Source organism: Oncorhynchus nerka, linkage group LG20 (assembly GCF_034236695.1).
Source record: "Oncorhynchus nerka isolate Pitt River linkage group LG20, Oner_Uvic_2.0, whole genome shotgun sequence".
Lineage (NCBI taxonomy): Eukaryota > Metazoa > Chordata > Actinopteri > Salmoniformes > Salmonidae > Oncorhynchus > Oncorhynchus nerka.
Genome location: NC_088415.1, coordinates 29776977 through 29804519, shown reverse-complemented (window position 1 = coordinate 29804519; position 27543 = coordinate 29776977). Strand labels below are relative to the sequence as shown.

General features: G+C 41.0%; 1 protein-coding gene across 13 annotated transcripts; it reads left to right on the top strand.

Moving 5' to 3' along the window:
* The first annotated feature begins 511 nt into the window (after window positions 1–511).
* Window positions 512–27543, top strand: LOC115102248 (cold shock domain-containing protein E1-like). 13 transcript variants are annotated; one of them, XM_029621977.2, is made up of 22 exons: window positions 512–604; window positions 8060–8723; window positions 9727–9970; window positions 11809–11967; window positions 13362–13557; window positions 13972–14081; window positions 14835–14921; window positions 15012–15109; window positions 15261–15342; window positions 19288–19416; window positions 19713–19838; window positions 19961–20176; window positions 20444–20584; window positions 21809–21979; window positions 23265–23372; window positions 23521–23696; window positions 23815–23927; window positions 24043–24162; window positions 24276–24454; window positions 24658–24821; window positions 25829–25961; window positions 26065–27543. In XM_029621977.2, exons 3-22 carry the CDS (start codon window positions 9845–9847, stop codon window positions 26110–26112), a joined length of 2682 nt encoding a protein of 893 aa, XP_029477837.1. In that variant the 5' UTR covers window positions 512–604; window positions 8060–8723; window positions 9727–9844; the 3' UTR covers window positions 26113–27543. The 13 variants fall into 13 exon arrangements, with proteins under 13 accessions (XP_029477837.1, XP_064861467.1, XP_029477836.1 ...); XM_065005395.1 differs by having other exon boundaries at window positions 14991–15109; window positions 19961–20200; window positions 20444–20608; XM_029621976.2 differs by having other exon boundaries at window positions 13972–14138.

Genomic DNA, 27543 nt, shown 5'->3' with positions numbered 1-27543 from the left:
TCACATATTGGCCCCGTTTACCCTTTTTTTGCACTGACTATGCACACTCACTGGACTCTAGTCTACCCATACACTCACAGAATATTACACTGACACTCCAACACACACATATGCATATTGACGCCACACACACACACGCTGCTGCTATTCTGTTTATTATCTATCCTGACTGCCGAGTCACTTTTACCCTTACCTACATGTGTACATATTACCTCAACTACCTCGTATCCCTTGTACATTGACTCAGTACCGGTAGTCCTAGTATATAACCTCGTTATTGTTATTAATTGTGTTACTATTGTTTATTTTTATTAGATCATTTTCTTACTTTTTAACTCTGCATTGTTGGGAAAGGGTTCGTAAGTAGGCATTTCACGGTAAAGTCTGCTGTATTCGGCGCATGTGACAAAAATATGTTTGATTTGATCCATTCAACTTGGGCTCTGGTGTTTGGCTCTTGAACAAACCCCCAAAAACATGATTTCCAACGTTTTCTCCTGTACTGCTGTCATATGAAATCTCGCGGTAGGACTCCACTTAGATCACTACGTAATGTGCCGTGCTGCTTCTAGCGGCGCTGGTGACAGTGCTGAAAGCTGTTGGGGTGAGTTTTGTAGAATTAACTAATTGAAAATTACGGTTGCGAACCCCTTAATATAAGTGTGGGAGATGATGTTCCTTGTATTCAAATTATATCTGTAAAAATAATCTGTAACCAATGTTCTTACCCTTCAAATATTAGGCCTGGGCGGGGGCAGTGTTCTCCGGGCGCCGGTGTTTTTGCTCGTCATAAATCATACCTACACTAGCTGGGGAGTTAGCTATCTTATTTTAACAAACGTTTCGGCGTATTAATAAGAAGCCAACGTACTGTCTAAACATTTTAATTATTTAATGCCTACCGGTATACCAACTATGTTTGGCGTTAAACTAATTTGCTGAAGTGGCAAACTAGCTGACCCGACGACTGCATTTGTTAGTTAACGTTACCTACTATCTGGACTGGCACGAGTTTACCAAGTGTTGGTTAGTTAGCCACAATTTAGCAGATGTAGCCTCATCTGTCGCAGTTACTTTGTTGTCAGCGCCTGCCAGCACTGTTAACATGTTTTAGCCATGGTTGTTGAAATTGGCACTATTGACATGTTCGTTTTGACAAGTTCCGGAAATAAGAAGAAACAATGTATGATTAGCTAAGTGATCATAATAGGTAGCAAAGTAAAGCTAATGTTGTTGACTAATGTTAGTTAGACATTGATGCATTTGACGATTTGCTAATACCCTTGTTTGTATAGCTAACGTAGCTAGTAGGTAGTTTGCTAATTTGTAGCTGGCTAAAGTGCTTGTTAGCAAACCACTGCATGTTACTTATGCAAACGAATGATGCGTTCGTTGGCTAGTACGCCACGTTACTGCATTGCAAAGCATGGTCGCTTGACAACAAATCACATGCTATTGCTGTGCATAGCTGGTAACTAATGGTATTGTTTGTGCCGTTAACTTGTAAAACAATGTTTTTAACCATCAGGGACAGTTGGTTATCTACGTTACTTCGGCACTATAATGAACGACCTAGCTAACTATTTTGCGTTTATTAATGAACGTCGCAGTTCTAGTCAGCTAGCGGAAAGCCGATACAGTAGCTGGCTGGCTAGCTACCACCAGCTTGAAGGCCGCGAGAGACAAGGCCGTATATACGTGTTCATGTTGCATACTTCAGCATTGCATCACTGACATTTATTATTTGGTTAAACATGAAACAATTGCTAGGTAACGTTAGGAAGTAAACTAGTTAAGTGCTTCTGAACTCGACAATGTGTTCGACCACTTGTTTTGGAAATCTGTGCTAAAGAGCCAATCACAGCCAGTAGTTTTAGTGGGTGGGCACGGTCGGCAAATGTTTTTATCGCTGCGTCATAAGCAGCTGAAAAGCAGACGCTCCCAAGTTCCTTTTTGTTTTCACAATGTTGATGCTCTTCAAATCACATTCTATTCGTCACATCCACCTAATACGACAGTGTAGTCTTTTCGTGAAATGCTTACTTTCTCCACAATGCAGAGTTAAAAAATAAAGAAAATAGTTACCCAAACGGTTAAGGGGTACGATGTAATTGTGGTAATGTGTACCTCAGGGTTTCTGTTAGAAGCAAACACCCTGCTTTTGGTGTATAAAAAGCCAGTTTTAAATTTTTAATTAAAAATGGCACGGGACATTTAAAATGGAGGGGAAATCCCATTGCGAAATAATTATTTTAAGCATATTCATTGACAAAAAACTATATTTGGCCTTATCGGTCTGTAAATTCAATTGGTGCATGTGTATATTTGTTATGCATCTTATTTATCACACGTGCACAGCAGACAGATAGTCTTTGAGCAGAAAATATGTCAGACATTGTACGTTAAAAATAGTTCAAATGGCCAAGATTAAAAAGGGCTATTTTATTTATTTATTTCAACTGGTAATTGAAGCGCGTTTTCCATTCACCATTCAAATGCATAGGCAACGGAAAGCAGGCTTCATCAGTTCGTCATGCACCACTTTGCAATGAGCTAGAGGCAGTATGCCTTTTGAAACGTATAGCTACTTAATTGTTTGAAACCTGGACGTTTTACCTTCGTCAAAGTAGTTTAGACAAAATCCGACTATGCGTTAGTGGTCGCAACTTTTGTGGTGCAATAGGTAACAATGATTCGAGGGTCCCTGCTTCAAGCCCAGGTTGGGGGGAGGACAGGGACGGAAGCAATACTTTTACAAGCGGAGGCAATTATTTTATAAAAACTTCCATATGCTTTTGAAACCAGTAGTCTATATTTATCTCTTATGTGCTATTGTTTTTCAACTTTCTTTCATTTTCCAGTAGCCAAATGCACATTCACATTTTAAGCTAAATGTTGTCATCTGTTGCATCAAACTCATTGCTTAAAAAAAATATATATATGTATGTATGTATGTTTGTATATATGTGTGTAGCCTAGGCCTACTGTTTGTATGAATTTGGGATCTATCGTCCCACAACTGTCCCAGTGTCTGTTTGGGATATTTCTTGACAAGCTGACTAATAGAATAGGTCAAATGTTCTACTATGAGGGGTAGAAGGTTGACATAGACAGCGTGTCCATAAGGCTAGGAGAAGCTAAGCTTTCCTGAAGTAAATTCAATTAGTTGGCCTACTCCTGATAGTATAGAAATTAATTAATAATAGGCTACTAAAGCATGATTTGGCCACAGCGGATCGTTAGCTTTAAAGTTTTAAATCGCATTGTCTACAGTCGGAAGGAAAGGGAGCGTGCAGCAAATACCAAATAGAGGTTTGTAGAGTTGCGACTGTCAGTGAAGAGGCCAAGCCAGGCATATCGCAATATTTTGAAATTCAATTGCGGAAAAACAGTTGGGAAAGCAAATAGCTATTGCTGTAAAGAGAAGACAGTGAAATGACTCTAATGTCTTTTTTTTGTTAAAAAATCTTTACTTAATTGAGGAAACAACAGTAGGCCTCGCTTATAATCACCACCGGAAAGCATTGGCCATGTGCCTGATCACCGCTCATTTTCACTCTATCATTGTTTGGTCAGTGCCACTTAAGTTTGTTTATGGACAATTTCTTCCTCCAGTTTAGATTGACGTCATATTCTATTTGTCTCCCCTTCTTGTAGGACCTACTATATGGACAACGTTTTTTTATTGATCTGTTTATCAGTGTCAGCAGAGTAGGCTACCCTGTAATTTTCTCTAAAAAAATATTCTGCTAATGTATGCAGTCATATAAAGTATAGTCGAATTGCATGAAATGTGTTAAAGGCCACATTTTTCCTGTGTAAAAAAATAAAATATATCTGATATAAACTAGGCCTCTACTCTACACGCTCAGCCATGTATTGAATTATTTTTTGCAAACAGTGACTGAGTTATATTATTAGCCTAAATTATGACTATCCAATCTACTCATCACATGATGAAATAGTAGGCTCTTACATAAGTCTGTAAATATGATGATGCATGGAATGCTCTATCATAAGGTGCTATTTATTGATGGTGAAAATGAGCTTCTCCAAACTAGGAACTCACACACCGCCTATGCATAGTGAGGGATTTTACTGTTCATTACTTGTTTTGTTGGCTGAGGAAAAGTAAACGTGGACAGTTATTCTAACATCTTCAAAGTGTGTGGTAAGGACACGTCATTGCATCTTCAACTTGTCTCCTGTTAAGATGAATTACCATAAGCTAAATGTGATTTCTGTCATTTGAGCAACGTGGGCGGACTCCCTAATCAGGTTCCGCACCCATTGCATAGGCATATGGGTCTGGTGAATTTACTAAAATGTCCGGTAAATTAAAATTCTGTCAGTCAAATGTCCGGCGCTACATTTTCATAACGGAAACCCTGATGTACATGTAGGTAGGGGTAAGATTAACTAGAAGGGATGCAAATTTTGGTCAATTGTGAATCAGGCCTTCATGGTCGAATTGCTGCAAAGCAACCACTACTAAAGGACACCAATAAGAAGAAGAGATGTGCTTGGGCCAAGATACACGAGCAATGGACATTAGACTGGTGGAAATCTGTCCTTTGGTATGATGAGTCCAAATGTGAGATGTTGGTTCCAACCTCCGTGTCTTTGTGAGACGCAGAGTAGGTGAACGGATGATCTCCGTATGTGTGGTTCCCACCGTGAAGTATGTAGGAGGTGTGATGGTGTGGGTTGCTTTGCTGGTGACACTGTCAGTGAATTATTTAGAATTCAAGGCATACTTAACCAGCATGGCTACCACAGCATTCTACAGCGATGCGCCATCTGATCTGGTTTGCGCCTAGTAGGACGATCATTTGACCCAAAACACGCCTCCAGGAGAGTGACTGAGTGTTGCATCAGATGACCTGGCCTCCACAATCACCCGACGTCAACCCAATTGAGATGGTTTGGGATGAGTTGGACCAGAGTGAAGGAAAAACAGCCAACAGGTGCTCAGTATATGTGGGAACTCTTTCAAGACCGTTGGAAAAGCATTCCTCATGAAGCTGGTTGAGAGAAAGCCAAAAGTGTGCAAAGCTGTCATCAAGGCAAAGGGTGTCTACTTTGAAGTATCTAAAATATATTTTGATTTGTTTAAAACTTTTTTTAGGGATACTACATGATTCCATATGTGCTATTTATTAGTTTGATGTTTTCACTATTACTCTACAATGTAAAAAATCAAGAAAAAACATTGAATGAGTAGGTGTGTCCAAACTTTTGACTGGTACTGTATATAATGACGAGATGCTTATGTTTCCACCCTAACAATGGGAGTCGTCCCAAGTCGGGAATGCAGGCGACAAGCTCAGGCCCAAAATAATGCCTTAGAAATGCATTGGACCTATTTTGGCAAGATTTTGGAGCCAGCAAAACCTCTCGCTTTGCTTCTTCCTCTCTTATGCTATGCATGCATACAAGGACCGGACATTTGTCATTAAGAGCTTAATGGAAACAGGCTTACTATTGTTGCATATCGTCTTACAGCCAAAAGGCTATAGCCTATTATTGATCACGCAACTCCTGTAATGAAGCAGCTAATAAAATGTAATTTTTCAATTTGCCAAAGTACAATTTGCGGAAACCAGTTCTAAATAGTGCACCTAATGCCAGAAATTCCATGAGTGACAAAAATGAAAATCTATATTAGAAACTTAGAAAGATGGGGGATTTAATAGAAAATACTATAAATAAAATTGGTCACATAAACGTGTTTAGCTGACGTTATTGTGGGTGTCTCGAAATGCTTGTTTCTAGCTCCAACAGTGCAGTATTGTCTAATTTCACAATGCACACAAATCCAAAGTAAAGGAATGGAATTAAGAATATAAGTATTTGGACAAGCAATATTGGAGCGACGTAGACTAAGATACAGTATATACATATGAGATGAGTAATGCAAAATATCTAAACATTATTACGCCTTCTGGATGATAGCGGGGTGAACAGGTAGTGGCTCGAGTGGTTGTTGTTGTACTTGATGATCTTTTTGACCTTCCCGTGATTTTGGTTGCTGTAGGTGTCCTGGAGGGCAGGTAGTTTGCCCCCGCTGAGGCGTTGTGCGGACGGCACCACCCTCTGTTCAATACAGGAAGAAAACAAACAGAAGCATGCTTTTGCTTTCTGGTCACGCACCTCTATCTAACAGTACACTAACGTGCACTAATGTGACCATCGTTTTAAGTATGAAGAACATTTCCCTGGACATAGACATATCTGAGATTTACAATTGAAACTTTCTGCCAATATAACTGCACTGTCCAATTTACAGTAGCTATTACAGTGAAACAACACCATGCTATTGTTTGAGAGTGCACAGTTATGAATTTAAATGTATTAATATACCAATTAGTCACATTTGGGCAGTCTTGATACATTTTGAACAGAAATTCAATGGTTCATTGGATCAGTCTAAAACTTTGCACATACACTGCTGCCATCTAGTGGCCAAAATCTAAATTGGGCCTAGATTCCTAAGTCATATATTGGCCTTTTCTCTTGCATTTTCAAAGATGATGGAACAAAAAAACACATATGATCTTTTACCAGATCTAATGTGTTATTTTCCTACATTACTTTCACATTTTCACAAACTTCAAAGTGTTTCCTTTCAAATGGTATATGCATATCAAAAAGAATATGCATATCCTTGCTACAGGCAGTTAGATTTGAGTACATCCTTAGGAGGTTTTCACGACGCAATGTGGTGTGCCCGGATACAGCCTTTAGCCTTGTATTTTTGGCCATATACCACAAACCCCTGAGGTGCATTATTGCTATTATAAACTGGTTGTGCACGTAATTAGAGCAGTTACATATTTCCATAAGCATGGGATACGGTCTGATATACCACAGCTGTCAGCCAATCAGCATTCAGGGCTCGAACCACCCAGTAGATAAACGTAGATATGTAGATAAACAAAAGGCACCCGCTTGCTTCAGATTGGTATTTCTCAATGAAAACATGTGCAAGAAAACAAGTATTCTCTCTGAATTTCAAGACTTAATTGAAAAATCCCTACAGTCGACCAATCACCAACAAAGGGGCGTAGACTTGTTTTATGTGCGTGTCTGAACAGCTGAAAAACCTCTTACTAAAACTCCTACTAAAGTTCAAAACGAACTAAAATTATGTTTGCACAAAGTCTTCCGAAGAGTTTTGGCTGGTAAGCGTGCGAACGCCTTAAGCCATAGATTGCATAATTTCACTGAAACTTTGACTTCAAAGAGGTTCAACTGAGCGCTGCTGTCAATAAACAACTCTAGCCTGATTGCCAAGTAAGACCTATCCACTCCTTGGAATGAAATTTGACCCCTTTCACAACATTATTTTTGAACACTCTGGAAACCAGGTGGGATGCCACCACATTGCGACATTGCCATGTCAGATTAGTTTTCACGTGGCCCTGTTCAGCCAATTGCATTGAGGTCAATAATGCCAGCAATGCCCAGCCATGGGGGTTGTCCCAAAAACCAAACTTGGTGTGTCCCTACTTCTTGTTACTGTGTATACAGTTAGCTTGAATGTTAGGATCATGACATAGTTCATGACATAGTTAACATGATTACACACACCTCCCTGGTCAGAAACTGTGCCCTAAATATCAATGTGATCAAAGATATGCACAGGGACTTGTTTATCCACAGGACTTGCACGTAGTCGGGCAGCTGAAGATGGTCTATCTTTAGGCCTGTTAGCCTGGGTGCAAAGAATCTGGAGTTTAATTCACATGAAAAGGAAATGACCCAGGGCACAAGTCCACAGGCAGCTTTAACTTTCTCATGTGAAGATAAAAACATTAAAGGTCCAATGCAGCTGTTTTTATTTACATATCAAATCATTTCTGGGTAACAATTACTGTGACTTGTGTACAATTTAAAATGGTAATAAAAAAAAAAGAAACAAAGACCAATTTCTCAAGCAAGAATTTTTCGTTTCAGGCTTCACCCAGTTTTTCTAGTTGTTTATTCACATCAGTAGGAAATATATAGGCTACATTGATCTATTTTCAACTAATAGTGTATTTCTTTTTCTCAACAGTATGAAGTGAAACGGAACTGAATTTTTTTTTGTACTATCCGCAACTGCTTCTTCAAGTTCAGATCACAACGAAGAAACAAATTCAAGAGAAACATCCCAAAATGAACAAAGTCGCAACAACTCAATAAAAGGAAAGGCTCACTTCAAAGGAAAATATAGAAGCAAACAAAACGAAGAAACAACCAAAGACAAGATACACAGCTGCCCAATCGAAACACGCTCAAGAGAAACTATCCTTTGCCAAAATTGCAAACCCGAGAACATAACTGATCTGAGACCAGAAGTTTGTGCCTACTCAACAGCTTTGACAAAGCACACGTCCCAACGCTGCTCCCAGCCCTCCTCACCTCACCGCACCACCGACTCACCCCGGGGTGCTTAGAGGGCTGCTGTCTGCTAGTTTTTTTCCTTCTCATCCCTTTCGCTGTCTCTCTATCTCCTTGTGCTCTGTTCATTTTGTTGATTTCAAGCAGTGTTATTGCACCTGCGTTTGCCTCCTTTTTTATTTTTTATATATGCAACTTATATGCAGAACTTGTGCCAGAAACCTGCAACAAATACGTGGGGGGGTGTGTGTGTGTGTGTGTGTGTGTGTTTTGAAGAGAAGATCTGCAACATCTGTCGTTAACGTTCAAGACCACACCTTTTAAGACGCCAAATCAAGGTAGGTCATTTTATTTTATATTTTTACACACTTATTCCATAAATGTGTTTGGGCAGCTGAATTTCTATTGCAACGCTTAGTAGGATTTTGAAAAACTCTAGTTTATTTTTTATGGCGCATATTTGAATGTGTCCGAGGTCTGTAAAGGCATCCTCTATATGCCCAGCCATCTTGTCCATCTCCAAAGAAATTTACACAAACTGAAAAATATCCTTTACCCTGCATGGATAAAGTAATCCTTCTCCCCCCCCCCCCCCCCCCCCCCCTTAAAAGACCTAGATGCACTATTGTAAAGTGGCTGTTCCACTGGATGTCATAAGGTGAAAGCACCAATTTGTAAGTCGCTCTGGATAAGAGCGTCTGCTAAATGACTTAAATGTAAATGTAAATGAGGCTTTTACTTATCTACACATATCAAGGACTGATTTTGATAGGACTCAATTGATACACTATTCCAGCAGTTCACAAATGCATGTATCAAATTACATTTGATATAGATGTCATTTGAAATTAAATCTAAGAAGGGGAAAACATACGCTCCCAATTTCTACTCTGGTTCCCTGCTGGGCTGTCACAGGGCAGCAATGTAGATATTTATTTGACTATGAAAACAAATTATCCACTAAATGTCCCAGAAATCCTTCTTGACAAAACAATATGCTGCTCTTGTATAATTTTAACGAAGATGGTATTATTCTGTAACTTGCTTTGGGTCACTTGGTAACAAGCCATATTAATTGCACCAACTCTCGCAGAGAGATTTAGCGCAGTTGTGAAGTAGTTCCTTTTTTTTTTTGTAGCCATAGGCGTACTTAATTTTGGAAGTTGTTTTTAGCAGGCTTTCCTCTGCCTCTTTATCCTACCCCTCTACCTGGTCCCATCTAGCCTTATGTTCCTTTGTCTCCTCACACCCACAGACCCTTTCCCATGATTGACACTTTGCTCACTGGCTGACCTTTTTGCCTCCTTTAAAACATTTTTTCCCCCCTTTTCACCCTTGCAGACATCTACTGGGTGGTTTTAAAAAAGAGGAAAAATAACTAGAAAAGGCAAGGCTTTCAAGCAAACCAGTAATCAAGTACAACAAAGGGGTGGAGTTTGACTCAAGTTTATGGAAAAATATGGGCAGCCCCTGGAAAGGCTTTGTCGAGTTTACCTTGCCCGCGTCGCCGCCTGCCGCGTTCGTTAGCGCTGACCTGAGCAGCACCTCCCCCGTCGGACTCAGCCTGTCACCGTACGGCCGATCCGTAAGTTCCATCATCCCCACCACTTCCTCCCTCCGTCTTCTCCCCCCATCGAACACCCATTCACCCACCTTGCCCTGCCTCTCTGCTCTGACTGGCTTAACCTTTCCATTCCTCTGGACTCCGAGACTATCTTTTGCTCAGGTGCAGTGTAGCAAGTACAGGGTGGTCTAAAGGTTACTGGGAATTTGGGTTTGTTTCAAATTCTGTTTTACCCACCACAATTTATGTAAATGAGGCTGTAAATGCTTTGTGACATGCTCCATTTCCCCTTAGATTAAAGGTGTGGGATATGGTTAGGGTTGTAATTGCCATTTTATGTAGACAATATAAACAAACTGTTTGATCAGTAACTTCTGTGTAGTGAAGACGGTACAGAAGACATTTGACGAGACTTGGGACAAAATCTGTTTGGCATTCTTCCTCAAGTAATACTAGACTGAAATTAAGCAAATTTATAACCAAGAGAGGTTAGTTTGTAAGACGAGTTGATTTGGAACTGCGTGGAAACAAGGTTGCTTAATCTGAAATCTTAGGTATCAAAACAGCAAATCAAAACATTGAGGCCGGATTACTAACTACTAGTAAGTTCAACTCTGTTAGCATTGATGCTTTGCTAGGAAGGGTGTTTTTACAAACATTTTTGAGCTGTAGTTAGAATCAGTTCGATTATTTGTTACATTTGTATTTATTTATTTTTTTGTCCCGGTTGTTTTTTAAATTTAGTTAAACATAAATTATTGAACAAAACCACATGTCCATGCAAGTCATTTGTTTACTGGACAAAATGCTTCTGTTAAATCCATCTATGATTATCATGAAGCATCACTTTTGTGTCCTAATTGTCATCGCTTTTTGAGGGAACCACAGTGCGTTGTTTTTTGCGCCCCCAAGTGTGGATGGTGTTCACACCAGGCCAAACGAACTGAACTAAGTGGGTAAGCGCACCAGAGTTCGGGAAAGACGACGCCAAACCCATTTGGTGTGAAAGCCCCCTAAGGTGACGAGGCTGCTCATGAACTGTTCATGTAACCAACTATTACCTTACTGTGTAGATGCACTTCTGTCTAACCAGTCATAAAAAATATTAATGCAAGTAGACCGCTGATTAGCCAGCTCAGCCAATGAGCCAACAAATAAAATCACAGTGAATTGCTTACTTACAAGCCCTTAACACATTTTTTCTTAACTGCATTGTTGGCTAAGTAAAAAAATAGATAAGTAAATTCAAATAATTAAAGAGCAGCAGTAATAAAATAATGACGTTCTGAGGAAATGGCAAGCATCTTTTAAACTGTCTGTTTGAGATACACATTTGAGGATGTGTTTTTTTCGCCAAATAATACTTTGGCCACGAGTTTTGGATGAGTCAACAACATTATCTGGGCAGAATATTAACTTTAAAAAGTGAGATTAACTGGACAGTTGCACTTTATTTCAGGCAATAATAATGATATAGCATTTCATGAGTTTCCTTCCACTTCAGCAATTACAATGTTACATGACCTCCTTCCTCTACCTTTTTGTTCCATCTGTCCATTCCTTCAAATATACTGAATAGCAAGTGCTTTTGTATTCTTTTAGTTTGATGGGGATGCTAGGTCTCTGATAATTACTACATGTTTTATGGGTTTCTCTTATGGAATTCTGATTCTCAGGGTCAGTATCGATCAGTGTTTTTATTTGCCTCTCACTTTTACAGTTAAAGAAAGCTTAAGAATATAACTTAGAACTAGAACACTGAGGTGTAATGGAATGAAATCTGAGCTCATGGTTAAAACCACAGCTCCAAGTATCTCTGAATTCCCAAAATCTTTTGACTCCCCTCCCCATCCAACCAGTGTGACCCAGCCCTGACCCCACTGTCGGATATGGAGAGAGTGCACTCTGAACCCCCTTTGGCACGTAATACTGCCTCTGCCACCTCTGTGGTGGCTATCCCCCGCTCGTTCTCGGTTTCCCACAAAAAACACAAGCGGACACCCCTGTATCGGAGATCAGTAAGTGGGCATGTTGTGTGGGCATCGCATCGGTTGCACCCACAGTGATGGACAGCCCTGTCTGCTCCTGTGGTCTCCTTTGGTGACGTTTGCTAACCGCACGGTTTGATTGTTTTGCAGTGGCTCTTGATGACTGATTCTTGCTGTGCTTTGAAGTCATATTGTAGCATCCCAGTTCATCTTGACTTAATGTGCAAGTCAATGGAAGAAGGCAATGGTTTCTATAACCAACTGATTTTGCACGTATAATGTTCCTAACTTTGTCAATTTAGGGGTGCTTGTGGATTCAGTTGTGATTGTAAAAAATGGAGTGAATAGAAGTGCATGCTTCTCTTGAGCCAACTAGAAATGACTACCGTGTGGCCTTTATTTGTAGTGAATTAGGGTTGGATGGTATCCAGCTTTCCATACCTTCATACCGTGCCTGTGCCATCCCGGCATATATGGTGTTACCGCAAGGGGCTTTATAAAAATTTAAAAAATCAAATGCCACTTCTGGTTACAAGTACTAAAGAATTCCCATAAAGAATGCTAACGAGAGCATTGCAAACATTTTGTACAGTTTCTGACCTAAATTATACAAGTAACTCAAACGTTACTACATTAGCAAACCAAATGCACAACTGCAGAGCATTTAGCACATTTTAGACAAGTTCTAAGATATCTATCTTTAGTTGTGAATTTCAATATGTAAGTGGATCACCTGGCGCACGCTGCACGACAGTGAGTGACCTATAGGCGCTGGTCTCTCGTCGTGGACTTGTAAACAAACACAGCGTGACTGGGGACAACCGTAAGAGACATAATGTGACTGGTGAAATAAAGAACGCAATGTTCTTTTATCTCCTAACGTATTGCACAAGTGTACTGCAGGTATTTACTTAAGTAATTACAAATATTCAAATGTTTTATATAAAAAAATTAAAAATTGAAACCGTATTGAAAACCATCCCGTAGCTTTTTCCAAATACTGCGGTATAGGGTATATACAGTATACCTCCCAAGCCTATAGTGAATAGTTTTCATGTCGATTCAGACCAATCTGGGGTTGGCCAAATGTGCTTCCCCTGGAATTCACAAGATAGGGAAAGTGTCAGGTAACACCAGAAAGCTCTTTGGGTTAGTCTCTCCAAACTTTGGTTCAACCACCTGTCGGGAAGCACATTTTGGGTAGGGATTGGTCTTTGTAGATGTGTGTTCACTAAATGCATGTTTGAGTAAAATAGGTCCATTCTGTGTGTGTGGGAGTTTAATTTGTCAATTAATTGTTCTATCATACATTTACCCAATCCCACTCATAAACTCACATCCGCTCTCAATCACAAAGAGCTGTGTTTTGACTGACCTTTTTGATTTGTTCAATGAGTAACATTCTCCGTTCTTGTTCTGTTTAGATGAGTTTTGACCCTGGCATGCTCCACAATGGGCACACTGCGTTTGCCAATGGCACAGCGGTGGGCATCAGGGAGACTGGCGTGGTGGAGAAGCTGCTCACCTCCTACGGGTTCATCCAGTGCTCGGAGCGGCAGGCACGCCTCTTCTTTCACTGCTCCCAGTACAACGGCAACCTGCAGGAGCTCAAGATAGGAGGTGAGAGGCCAGGGCTTCTTCTAGTCATTTAGTAGTCTAGTCTCATCCACCAGCCTTCTACTAAACAACACAACTTTTAGGGGTGGTTTCCCCAGACACAGATTAAGCCTAATCCTGGACTAAAGCATTTAAATTCAATTCTCCTTTTGAGTTTGTTTTTTAGTAAAGGACTATGCTTAATCTGTGTTTGGGAAACTGCTCCTTAATGTTTATCTGGTCAGAAAAGAAAAAAAAATCCCCCTAAGATATCCTGGGAGCTGAGTGGTGACAATTGATTTCTGCCTCAGTCTCTTCACAAGATACTGTGGGTAGCCTTTAAGTCGATGGAACTCCATGAATGTCCGGTCAGTATTTGGTGTGGCGCACACATTTTCTCAAAACCTGTTTTTCTTACATCTCTCTCTGCCTCTCCAGATGATGTGGAGTTTGAAGTGTCCTCAGACAGGCGTACTGGCAAGCCCATAGCAGTGAAGCTGCTTAAGATCAAACCAGAGGTGCTTCCAGAGGAGCGCATCTCGGGCCAGGTGGGGCCAGACTCGCACGCCTCTCCATTTACTGTGCTGCATGGTTATATTCATCCAGTTAAGGAACACCATTTTACTTTTGGTTCTGTTCTTGTCCGTGTCACCTCAATGTTGGTGTTTGTCAGTTGGGTTTATGTTCAAGCTCATTGTAAATCTTTGTTCATTTTTGTTCATTAATAGTTTCATAGATGCGTACATTCTTTATACTAAACCTTTCTCCCCAAGGATTTGAATCTAATTCTAAATCCACATTTTTCTTTCCATTATTTATGTTATTGTTAGTATCTCCGTTTGTCTGAAACACTAGGAAATACCATCTGTTTCCATGGAGATTTACAATGGGCTTAACTTTCCTTGAAATACAATTTGTGTGGTGTTCAGGGGTGGAGGTGGGATTTGATGTTTAAACAAAATAGAAAATATAGAATTGTACATAGCATAAATCTTTATCCAGAAAGTCATTCAATCGAATGTAATATTTTGATATCCATTGAAGTCTTTTCTATTCGCCTTCTCTTCAATTTGGCTTCTCAAGCATTTCACATCTCATGCAGTAGTATCTACAGTACGTAGACCTTTGCTTTCTTGATATACTTTTGAAAATCAACCAGTTTGTCTTTTCACTTACCTGATTATTTTAATGTATGCAATCTAATTAATTACAATGATTGTAGTTAGGTAATCGTGTTTGTCTGACTCACCAAATGCCATTCTTAACCATCTCCTCCCCATGTGGTTCTTTCTGTCCGTTAGGTCGTCTCAGCGATTCCTACTCACCTGGATGGCAAGTCTGCTCCAGGGCAGGTGCCCACTGGCAGTGTGTGCTATGAGAGAAATGGGGTAAGACTGTCAAATGGCCTAAAGAAAGAGACTTGTCATGTCAAGGCTGGTAGTCAATGTAATGTAAAGTATGGATTCCTTCCCACGCAGGAGGTGTTTTACTTGACCTACACCCCAGACGACATAGAGGGCAACATGCACCTGGACACGGGAGACAAAGTCAGCTTCTACATGGAAACCAACAAGCAGTAAGTTTTTTTTCTTTAAGTGTCTTATTGTTTCCCAAACAAATTATCTTGAGTTTCACAATTTTTACAATGTTTAATTGCACAATACCTTAGCCCTTTTGCACAATACCTTAGCCCTTTCCTCATGCCTATCATCTTATGTGTGTTTCAGCACCGGTGCAGTCAGTGCACACAACATTGTCCTGGTTAAGAAGAAACAGATGAGGTGCCAGGGGGTTGTCTGTGCCACCAAGGTAAAGCCACACTACACTGTTGTGGATCCCTGGCTGGACATTGGCTAGTCTACCAGTGGCGGTTCTAGACCATTTCAACTGGGAGGGCCAAGCTGGGGCCAGTTGTACTGTTAGAGGCCAGTTACATTAGCCGTTATTGTTGTCATATCGTTTTCTTCACTGCATTAGCAGGCAAAAGACCATGTTCATAATCATTCAACAAGTTATTTGCATCTCCATTATAATTTTCATTTGCATTACATATTCAGTATCAGGTCACATCAACTGCATTCTCCGGTTGTTGTGTTTTTTGCAAAAAAGATCAGCAAATTCATCTAGACTCAAGGCCTTTGCCCTCCTTGACTCAATACACCTAAATTGCTTAATCTGACATTGTGGACCTGAGAAGTTTTCACCAGCTTTAATGCAGAAAAACTCTGTTCACGAGAAGCAGTACTAACAGGGTTTGAAACAGCTATCTTGCACAGTTTAAAGAGCTCAAAGAAAACTTCTTTATAAGGCTCAATGAATAATGCCAGCTCTACTACACTGGAGGGTCTCTGCATGCCACTCTGTATTTTCCTTTCTAAAATTCTTCTGAACTGATGTAGTTCATGCCCCAAGTCCTCAATATTTGATTCATACATTCTAGCAAACAGGGACTTCTCTTTGAGAAACACATCACTTGTAGGGTTTGGATGTCATTCATTATGTCACAGTGTTTGATAGGAAACCTTCTGTTAAGCTCACTGAGCATCTGATCTAAAACAGGGTTGTATGAAAACGGCCCTTTTCTTGTTCTGAATCTGACCTCTGACCCACTGTACTGAGTACACAGTCTCCATTAAATTGAGCTTAGCTTTTTTGGTCGTTTTGAAGGGGGTGTATTGCAGTATCACGTTGCTCAGCTGTGTTCAACACTTAATTTCATAGGTCATCAAAAAATTACTCATTCCTGTAGTCATTCAAAGTTTGAACTAAGGCTTCAACTAAATCAACAGCTTTTGACAGGTCAAGTGATGAAGACTGTAGCATATCTGATATAAATTTTGCTTCTCCAAACACTTTATGGAGTGTAACAAGGCACATAATGAATTGTAAATCTATCTGTGCAAGCAGACCTCGTGCCTCAACAGATCTGTCACCATTGTGTTCTTGGACTATGTCTTGTAGGTCTCGCTTAATGGCAGGTAATCTATCCATAATAGTATGTAAAGCCATATATCGAGATGCCCAGCGAGTGTCACTTAGTCTCTGAAGCTCTGTAGGTGCACCTGGCTACATCTCTTTTTGTATGCTAAGCCATTTTTGATGCACATATGACCCAGATGTAAAGTCTTTCTAGTAAGGAGAAGAACTGTCCGACCTCAGGGACAGCTTTGACTGTATCCACTAAAACTAAGTTTAGACCGTGTGCACTGCAGTGGATGTAAAAGGCTTTGCTTGTTCTTTAATGCGTGCCTGGACGCCTGAATGCGTACCATTCATAAAGGAAGTACCGTCATATGCTTGGCCTACTAGGTTGTTTTTGTATTCAAGACCATGACTTTCTAATATGTGTATGATTTTGTCAGTAAGCCCTGCTGCATCTAGTCGATCAGCCCATTCAAAGTGGAGAAAGCTCTCATGGACAGCTCCTCTGAAATAGTACCTGAGTACTAGAGATATCTGTTCCTTTTTTTAAACATCTTTTGTTTCATCTGCCATTATGCTGAAGACCTCACTGTCTTTCACTTCCTCTATCATTTTTGTTCGAACCATGTCTGCCAATCAACTCAGAACCTCATTCTGAATCTCTTTGCTTGTATATTTTGCATTATGAATGGAAGTCAACCTTTTTTTCACAGTTGTGTCATGCTTAGCTATTGTTTCTAGGATTGCCATGGAGTTCCCTTTATTATCTTACTCTGCAGACTCATCGTGTCCTCTTTGCAATGTTTTTGTGTGGCTGTAAGTAGTAGTACTTCTCCTATTGTTTTAGTCCCTATTTTCTTGAAGCTGTTTGTTGTGTTCCTTGTTTAGGGCATTTACCAGTGTTGCATTACTTTTTAGAGCTTTCTGATAGTATCTCCATATAATCATTGCTTGTTTGTGCTGCTCAGACCTTGCATGAATTGCAAATCCCCCATTTACATTACATTTACATTTAAGTCATTTAGCAGACGCTCTTATCCAGAGCGACTTACAAATTGGTGCGTTCACCTTAAGACATCCAGTGGAACAGCCACTTTACAATAGTGCATCTAAATCTTTTAAGGGGGGGTGAGAAGGATTACTTTATCCTATCCTAGGTATTCCTGAAAGAGGTGGGGTTTCAGGTGTCTCCGGAAGGTGGTGATTGACTCCGCTGTCCTGGCGTCGTGAGGGAGTTTGTTCCACCATTGGGGGGCCAGAGCAGCGAACAGTTTTGACTGGGCTGCGCGGGAACTGTACTTCCTCAGTGGTAGGGAGGCGAGCAGGCCAGAGGTGGATGAACGCAGTGCCCTTGTTTGGGTGTAGGGCCTGATCAGAGCCTGGAGGTACTGAGGTGCCGTTCCCCTCACAGCTCCGTAGGCAAGCACCATGGTCTTGTAGCGGATGCGAGCTTCAACTGGAAGCCAGTGGAGAGAGAGGAGGAGCGGGGTGACGTGAGAGAACTTGGGAAGGTTCCCCCCTCTTTGTAAGTTGCCTTCTTCCAGTTGTTAAACCCAATTGTGAATCAAATACAGTCTCTGAGACTTTGGCGGGGCTAAAATGCCTGCAGGCGTAACCAAACAGTCTGATTTTTAAAAATATATTTTTATTCAAGCCAGGGGTGGATATGGTGCCAGGTCGCCTTGAAGCTCCTCCTCCCGTCCCCATCAGAGTTCTTGGGTATATGTTCATCATTGGCTGCGCCAGTGGTTCCTCCTGGGATTTGCTGATGTCTGCCAAAGAAAAAAATATATAATTAAAAATATCTATTTGGGTAATTTTAGATATACCATTGCCATCAGGCAACTTCTGAAATCCATCTGATATCTATATCACAAGCCCAATAGCATGTTAAATAAGAATTCATTTCAATAACAAATCGACTCATTTCTATACACCATATAAATGGACTAATTGCACTGCTTTACAAGTAACCACAGATTTATTCAACATCACAAACCTGATGGTCCACTGCTTGTGGATGCACGAGGCTCCTCTGTTGGTGTCTCACTCTCAGCCTATACCTCAGCCTCAGTCTCTCCATCTGTCTCACTTTCCTGCTCTATGCCTTCACTCTCAGTCTCTCTCCAATGGATAAGTCTTCCTGCTCTCTCTCTGCAGGCTCTCTGCTCTCTCCACACCTGAACCATCTGTCTCACTGTCGGCCTTGTATTTTCTTTGGAAGAAGGACATGATGTCCTTTCTCTTCATTTTGGTGAAAACTAAAAAGCAAAAGCAATGGGGACCACACTTATTAATTCATTTACTTAAAATAACTGACTTGCTAGGTAACTACCCTTTTATGTCTAACCGTTTTACGTTACAATGCATTTACGGAGTGTGGTTTAAGTAAAAACACTCCGCACCATGAGTTTGTTGATCATATATTTGATCCTTTTTCATACTGCCACAAAGTAACAAACGGCCAGGTTAAGATAAGCTGATCTAAAGTTACACTTCTGTAATGCATTTAATACAAATACAACATATTAACAATTTTACACACCTCTATATTTCCTTTGTGCTTGAACTATAATATTCGTGCGGAATTTCTTACAACTTCTGAATAGAGAAAAACTTGCAGATGCATGTGGTACGATACTGTTGTGTTCCGCCTAAAGCTGTCCCTCTAGAAAATGTGTGGGTTAAATTAGTGTTCCGCGTTGCCACTGTCTAATACCGGATGTAAAAAAAGAACGATAGCAAAAATGTCATGTAAAAACCCCCCCAGAACCGCTAGTGTAGTCTACGTGCCTGATTATGCTCTATAACCCCTTGTGTTGTGTCTGGCAGGAGGCCTTTGGGTTCATTGAGAGGGCTGATGTGGTGAAGGAGATCTTCTTCCACTACAGCGAGTTCAAGGGCGACCTGGAGGCCCTGCAGGCCGGCGACGACGTGGAGTTCACCATCAAAGAGAGAAACGTAGGTGGCATCACATGGAACCGTTCTGGCAAAGTATAGAATATTAGGCCAGTATTGAATCATTGGAATCAAGTTGTTGTTCTTAAGATGTTGGGGATTTGTCAAAGCAGGCTTAGGTTTAATGGCAGTCAATATGTCTCAATAGGAAAAGCCATTCAACAGAAATGATTCCTGCTCATGTATATGTTCTCTACACATATTGATGCCATAAGCCTATAAAGATGCAAAATAATATCCTAATAGAGGAGGGAAAGCAACATTGAAGTAACTAAAGCATCTTGTTTTCTCTCATTTAGGGGAAAGAGGTGGCTACTGACGTGAGGCTGCTCGCCCAGGGGACAGTCATATTTGAGGACATCAGCATCGAGCAGTTTGAAGGCACTGTTATCAAGGTCATCCCTAAAGTTCCAACCAAGAACCAGGTCAGAAACTTAAACCATGCCTCTATGCTCATAAGTAACCTGAGTGTTTGGTATTTACTGAATCATATAGATTATTTTGATGAAAATTATACATCTTTTAAAATTGTTCCTCCCCATTTCAGAATGATCCACTACCAGGCCGCATCTGTGCCAGGATCAGTTACACAGACAAGGAGCTCCTGTTTGGTGAGAAGGACACCAAGTCCAAGGTGACCCTGCTGGAAGGCGACCATGTGCAGTTCAACATTTCCACGGACCGTAGGGACAAGCTGGAGCGGGCCACCAACATCGACATCCTGCCTGATACCTTCCACTTCACCAAGGAATCCCGTGAGATGGTAAGGACCCTGAGGAGATCCATGGTACGCCCTCTAGTTCATTTGAGGAAGCTTGTTTGTGGGGTTTTAATTGAATATGGCAACCTAGTTAAATTATCTGATGTTAGTCCATATTCCATACTGATGTGTAAATCCTACAAAATGCATGAGCAGAAACCTGGATTGGAACTTTTCAACATTGTATCTGCAGTGCACTGTCCTTTAAATGTTAGAGTCTACAGCATCTCTGCTGTGGTAACGGCTCTCCCTCTCCTCTCTGTCCTATAGGGTGTGATCGCTGCCATGCGCGACGGCTTTGGCTTCATCAAGTGTGTGGACCGGGATGCCAGGATGTTCTTTCACTTTAGCGAGGTCCTGGAGGAAAGCCAGCTGCACATCTCTGACGAAGTCGAGTTCACCGTTGTGCCCGTGAGTCCAGGGAAAAAATCCATGGTCCGTTTTTCAACATAAAAATGTTGTCTTTTAATTCCTTTACTCTCGCCTGCCCTCTTTCTGTCCATCTTCAGGGGTTGTGTTAGCGTTCCGAAATCTACATTTTCGAAATGGAGACCATACAAAAAAATCTGCATTTTAAATCATTTCACTTTTGTTTTTATATTGAAAGAAGTGGATTTTTTTCTTTTTCTTCTCTTCAATAGTGATCAGGGACTTGCAACTATAGTTTTCCTTCACAGAAAATTTGTGCAACACATTTGGCAGAAAAAGCTTAATTTTCATCAGATGACAACAGAAGTGCAGTGCTATTTGGCTAGCAGTCAAATAAGTAAATGTAACTTACAATGAATAAGCTAAGTCTTTTATTTTACGATGCATGTCTGTTGATCATAGGAAATGTAGCTGGCTACATTCTTTCTAATGTTTTGGTTGAAGTTAATGTTGCATTTTACCAGAGACAAGTAGGCTACAATGAGGAAAGTATAGGAGAAAAGTAATTACACATGAGTAAGTCTTCTGATATAATGCCCATTTGTGAATTCTCATCCAAGTGGAGAAGTGCAACTAAAGCACAAACGGAAGGGTCTGTCAGAGTACCAAACGTGTACATGCAGTGTTTTTAGAATTTTGGACCGTTGGCATTCATGCTTTTCGAATTCTCAACGCAGCGCTGCAACTGCCAACACATTCCAATGAATAGAGGGTGCGGCGCTTTGGTTGGGAATTGTGGGGAATTGCGCATTCGGCCTCTATGTCCCCGTGGCTGGTGGTCTTGGAGCCATGCATCTGTCACAATGGGTTGCTGGACTATCGTTTCCTAGTGTCTGTGATTTACGCTTAAGTCTGTCGAGCAGAAATGACAATAAGAAGCATTTTAGATCTGTATTTACAAAACGCAGCAAGATATTTCTTCTATGCGTTTTATCTTTTTTGTTGTGAAAAACACAGAATTCTGCTCTTCCAAGGGTGTTACTTTAGTAGGGAACTCTTGCTTTAGGAATGAACATGCAGTCAATTGTTTTAAATATTAAGAATTCTCACTCTTTGAACCCATTCAAATTTCCTAGGCACATTGTTCAAAATATATTTTGGTCTCTGGCTACCTCCACAATATAATCCAGACAATCTCAATGAGAGCTTTAACGAACACCATCACTAATTGAAAGGGGTGTTTTCTCCCACCACTCTCCTGTGCAGGACATGCTGTCTGCCCAGAGGAACCACGCTGTGCGCATCAAGAAGCTGCCTAAAGGCACAGTGTCCTTCCATACCCAGTCTGAGCAGCGCTTTGTGGGTGTGGTGGAGAAGGAGGCCACGGCAGCCATCACCAACAACAAGAGCGCAAGCCCCAGCAAGGCCAAAGAGAAGGTACGAGAGCACCCAGGGCAGCACTAGAAAGCCCACAGCAACATTGTCAACTTTTGTCCCTTTTTTGTTTTGTCTTTATTCCCTGCCTGATTTTTCTTTTACATTTATTTCCCCGTTTCCCTCGCCTCCTAGTCTGATCAGTATTGAAATTGAAAACCTCTCCGAGACGACACACACACACACTTCCCATTGTGTTTGCACATTTTTCAGACCACCAATTTTTGATGACCCCTCTTTTAGTTCTAATTCTCCTCTTTGCTTTCTCCTTTCACCCTTTCCCCCTCATGCTACTTCTCTCCATTAGAAAAAAGACAAGGTAGGCGTTCGGTCTGCATGATGCCATCACCCTGATCAATGCTTTATTTATGCCAATACGCCCCTTCTAATGAATTGTTTTCCCACGGGGTTGACACAAACTGCGGCACAGTACTAACCACTTGTTTTGGATAAGTCTCCTCAAATTGGCTAGATCTAACATTGATTTGCCAGAGTTTTTACATGGCTACCGCGAGAAGCTCCCCTAGTTATCTTAAATTCACAATGATTTGTTTTTTACTCGCTCTTTTTCATATTTCGGCACACATGCATAGTTGACATGTACGCTCAAATAGGTAGTCTGAATGTGTATATTTATCTTATTTCTCAAGGATAATGTAGTAGAAAAGGTTAGTGGTGTGGTCTATGTCCTGCTAAATGTGCTCCTCACCCAAGAGTTGACGGCATGGTTTCAGTCCACTAATTAAACTTTAAATCAATTCCTCTGTAAAAACACTTCACTTTTGAAGTCATGCTATTTGCTTTACTAGTTCCTAAGGAGATAGGACATTTAACACTTTGTACAAAGGTGTTGATTTCACACAGTTAAGGCTAATGCTAACCAAATACTACCAGGGGTGCTTTGGAATGTGTGCCAGTCATCTGCACAATTAGCTTTTCAAGGACTTGCTACTGCCGTTCATCTGATTTACTCCAAAGCTTATATCAAAGATGCATTCCTCCCTTCCTCTGAAGTAATCACTGATCTGCACTGGCTTGGATGAATTATTATTTTTTTTTTTTCCCCCGACCCATTTACTTTCACCTATCCAGCCTGTTCAGATCAGTAATACAAAACAAATGCCAGGAATGGTGCCTTTTCCTCTCTGGAAGTATTTTAACATTTCCCAATGCTCAGAACCACAGTAGGGTGCTACAGTTCAATGCCTGAGTTCTGGAGAGAAGAGCATTAGCCAACCTTTGACTGGAACTGCCAGTCTAATCAGTTTGCTGGTATGTCCTCCTGTAGGAAGCAGAAGAGGGAGTGATTTCATATGAGGATTGTGGAGTGAAGCTGACTGTGTCGTACCATGTCAAAGATCTGGAGGGAGCTGCCCAGCCACAGGCAGGAGACAAGGTACTGAAAACCAGTTTACAAGTTAAACCAGTAAAACAAATCAACACTGGCTCAAATGTGCTTTGTCAAAATGGCAACGTACCAACTCCAAAAATACATCCCGCAGTTGGTTGTTTCTATTTGGTGTAAATCCAACCTTGTCTTCAAGGTGGAGTTCTCCATCAATGAGGTAAAGAGGACAGGCCAGCAGAGCGCGGTCACCATTAAGATCCTCAACCGCACAGTCAACACCAAAAGGCTGCTGGGATACATCGCCACGCTGAAAGACAACTTTGGGTTCATTGAGACGGCCAATCACGATCAAGAGATCTTCTTTCACTACAGGTACAACTATTCAAGATAGGCAAGCTACAGTGTAAAAGATGTTGGTTGTTGGCACATTAGATGTGTCCAAAAGGGGAGGTCCCAAGTTTTTCATACTGCCTGTATCTCTCTGTACCAGTGAGCTGTGTGGAGACATGGAGAACCTGGAGCTGGGTGACACTGTGGAATACACCCTGTCCAAGGGCAAAGGAAACAAAGTCAGCGCTGAGAAGGTTATGAAGATGGCAGCAGGTAGGCAAGACAATGCTCTAGTCATTTGTTTGATTTTGCGCTACATTATGCTCTATAGTGAAGCATTTCTATATTAGTCATCAGTGTCTATGTTAATGGTGTGCTGTTATTGCAGTGAATAGTGTGGGACAGGATGTTGGTGAGGCGGTGATGCTGGGAAAGGTGGTGCGCCCTCTGCGTAGTGTGGACCCGTCGCAGACAGAGTACCAGGGGCTCATCGAGCACTCAGAGGAAGGCGAGTCCCCACTGGCAGTAGAGGGTTATGTCCATCAATTCAATGTTTTTACTCCTGCACATACTCTACAATAACCATTCCTCTTCTCCCACCTTGTCCCTCTAACCATTCAGAGGGCATGAAGGGCCAGAATTACTCATTTGGCATCATGGGCATGACAAACAAGGCAGACTGTCTGCAGAAAGGAGAGCTGGTGAAGTTCCAGCTGTGCACAGTGGCCCAGACAGGACAGAAGATGGCCTGCAACGTTATCCCCCAACGCAAAGCCTTAGTGGAGTGCGTCAAGGACCAGGTATGTGATCATGATTGTTGAAACGGGTGCAGGCACACATGATTTAATTGCCTTTCAAAATAATACTTTATAGATGTATTTTTCAAGTTTGCTAAGGAAACCTAATATGAAGAAATAAGGACGTATAATTTTTGGACTTTCTTAGTGTGGCTACCCAATTTGAATGCTATGCCTATTTAGTCTGTAATGTCTTGTCTCCCCAGTTTGGTTTCATCACATATGAAGTTGGTGAGAGTAAGAAGCTGTTTTTCCATGTCAAAGAGGTGCAGGATGGCTTGGAGCTCCAGACTGGGGATGAGGTGGAGTTCTCAGTCATTCTCAACCAACGCACAGGGAAATGTAGTGCCTGCAATGTGCGCAGAGTCAGGTAAAGACTGCAGGGGGGTGTACAAGTACCCATGAAGTGGGCTAAAATGTTTTGATTAAATCGTTTTTTCCCCCCCTCAATCTATACACAATACCCGATAATGACAAAGGAAAAACAGGGTTTTAGGAATTCTATGTATAAAAAACTGAAATCTCATAAGTATTCAGACCCTTTACTCTCTACTTTGTTGAAGCACCTTTGACAGAGATTACAAGGTTCTCCCATCTCCACAGAGGAACTCTAGAGCTTTGTCAGTGACCATCGGGTTCTTGGTCACCCCCCTTACCAAGGCCCTTCTTCCCCGATTGCTTGACCTGGCAGCCTGCTGGGAAGAGTCTTGGTGGTACCTAACTTCTTCCATTTAAGAATAATGGAGGCCACTGTGTTCTTGGAGACCTTCAGTGTTGCAGAAATGTTTTGGTACCATTCCCAAGATCTGTGCCTCGACACAATCCTGTCTCAGAGCTCTACGGACAATTCCTTCGACCTCATGGCTTAGTTTTTGCTCTGACTTACACTGTCAACTGTGGGACCTTATATAGACAGCTGTGTGCCTTTCCAAATCATTTCCAATCAATTACATTTACCACCGGTGGACTCCAATCAAGTTGTAGAAACATCTCAAGGATGATCAATGGAAACAGGATGCACCTGAGCTCAATTTCGAGTCTCATAGCAAAGTGTCCGAATACTTATGTAAATAAGATATTTCTGTTTTTTATTTTTTTATACATTTGCAAACATTTCTAAAAACCTGTTTTTGCTTTGTCATTATGGGGTATTGTGTGTATACTAAGGGGGGGGGGACTACTTAATCAATTTTAGAATAAGGCTTGTAAGGTAAGTATGGAAAAAGTCAAGTTGTCTTAATACTTTTCGATGGCACTGTAAATAAGTTAAATTTAACCTCAAGCCACCAGATTTACTAGTCATGTCTCATTTATGACCCAGTTATCCTAGACGGTATAGTGTTGGTTAAAAGCCATCTGGTTTCTCTACCCCCACAGTGAAGGGCCTAAACCGGTGGCAACCCCCCGTCCCGATCGTTTGGTCAACCGGCTCAAGAGCATCACCCTGGATGACTCTAGCGCCCCCCGCCTAGTCATTGTGAGACAGCCCCGTGGCCCTGACAACTCAAAGGTACACACATTTGGTAGCAAAATGCTGTATAATAGGTTCTGATTTATATTTAAGGTGTGTTAAGTGTGTTGCTTATAATGACCGGTCTTTGTTTTGTACCTAGGGCTTCAACGTGGAGCGGAAGACTCGTCAACCGGGTGTAATTGACTGAACAGTATATACCCCGTCTGGAATAGGTGGGCCCAGATTTAGAAATGCAATCCCAGAATGGAGGACAACAATGGAAAGGGAATTTTGCTGTCTTGCAGAAACATGCTCTTACACACATACATACTCTTGACAGGCACACAGAAATAAGCATGTGTAACACCTCTCCCTGTTCCATCACCTGCAATGGAACCCTCTCATTCCAATTGTTGTTCCCTGCCACCCACATATGTACTTGATACGGTTTCATACTGCAGTATACATTGCAGGTTTCTCTTCTGAGTGTGTGTGTGATTGTTGTGCATAAGGTGTTTTAGAAATGGTAGAAGTTACAGAGGTTTTTGTTTTAAAGGGTTTCTGCTCCCCTTAAAATCAGAGTGCTGGTTGTGTGGCATTGTCTTGTCCTCATCTTTGCTGAATCTGCTTAAATGTCTGGAATTCTGCACCTGCAACCTGTTGTGTATGTGGATATGTGTGAGTGTGGGCATGTATTAGAGCTCACCTGCTTCTTCCATTTGCTCTCCCTCATTTAAGGAAACGAAATGATTCTCATTTGCCAATGGTTTCCACTATGCTTTCCTACAAAATGCATAAAGCAAAGTTCCCTTCATAAGGAGGATCCTGTTTTTCATATGTGTGGGCTAAAACACGGAGGCTATTTCTCTGCTCGGTTTTTTGAGCAGTTTTGAAACACTTTATCCAAGAGCTGGAGTGAAAGCATGGTGTTGTGTGTTGTGATGTATGTGAATGTTTAAGTGACTGATTAGGATTTACTTTGACAAATCTGGAGCATTTCAATACCTTTTCAGTATTCACACGCTCCATAAGCAATTTCCCCAGGTGCAGAATTCCTAATGGCATCTTATATCCAGCAGTTATTTTATACAGTGTATTCTCTTTTTTTTTTTGCACATTTCTTTTTTTGTTCCATTGAATCTCTATCTGCTAATTAATAAAATGAAGTAAAAATAAGGTGCCTAAACACTACAAAGAAAACAAAAAAATTAGATGTATCCTCTGACCCCAGCCAACCGCCAAAATATTAAGAACAATCTTGGGATGGCTTTTTTTTCTAGTAGAAATAATACTGGTCTGCATCCCAAATACCTGTGGGTGGAAATATACTGTATGTAATGTGTGCTTTTTTTCTTAGTGAAAGATTAAAACATCACAATATAACAAATACATTTTACTTAAGTAAAATAGGGGGAAAAGTTAAAGTATTAGAATTAATCTTAAGGATCAGGATATCTATTATTGTGCTTTAGTGGCATTGGTGGGTGATCTGTTGTGCCTGAATGCACATATGGGAGTTAGTCTTAATGAATTTAAACTGGCGATCACTGGGTTCCTCCTGAACTGCATAGAGGCTCTCCTATGTACTTTTGTTAATGGTCTTGAATGAAACAATTGAATAAAAGTTTTATGAAAATTA

Coding starts and splice junctions, on each gene's coding strand:
- LOC115102248 (XM_029621967.2), top strand. CDS start 9,845: ATGGGCAGCCCCTGGAAAGGCTTTGTCGAGTTTACCTTGCCCGCGTCG. Junction 11,968..13,361: donor CACCCCTGTATCGGAGATCA/GTAAGTGGGCAT, acceptor TGTTCTGTTTAG/ATGAGTTTTGACCCTGGCAT. Junction 15,343..19,287: donor GGGTTGTCTGTGCCACCAAG/GTAAAGCCACAC, acceptor TGTGTCTGGCAG/GAGGCCTTTGGGTTCATTGA.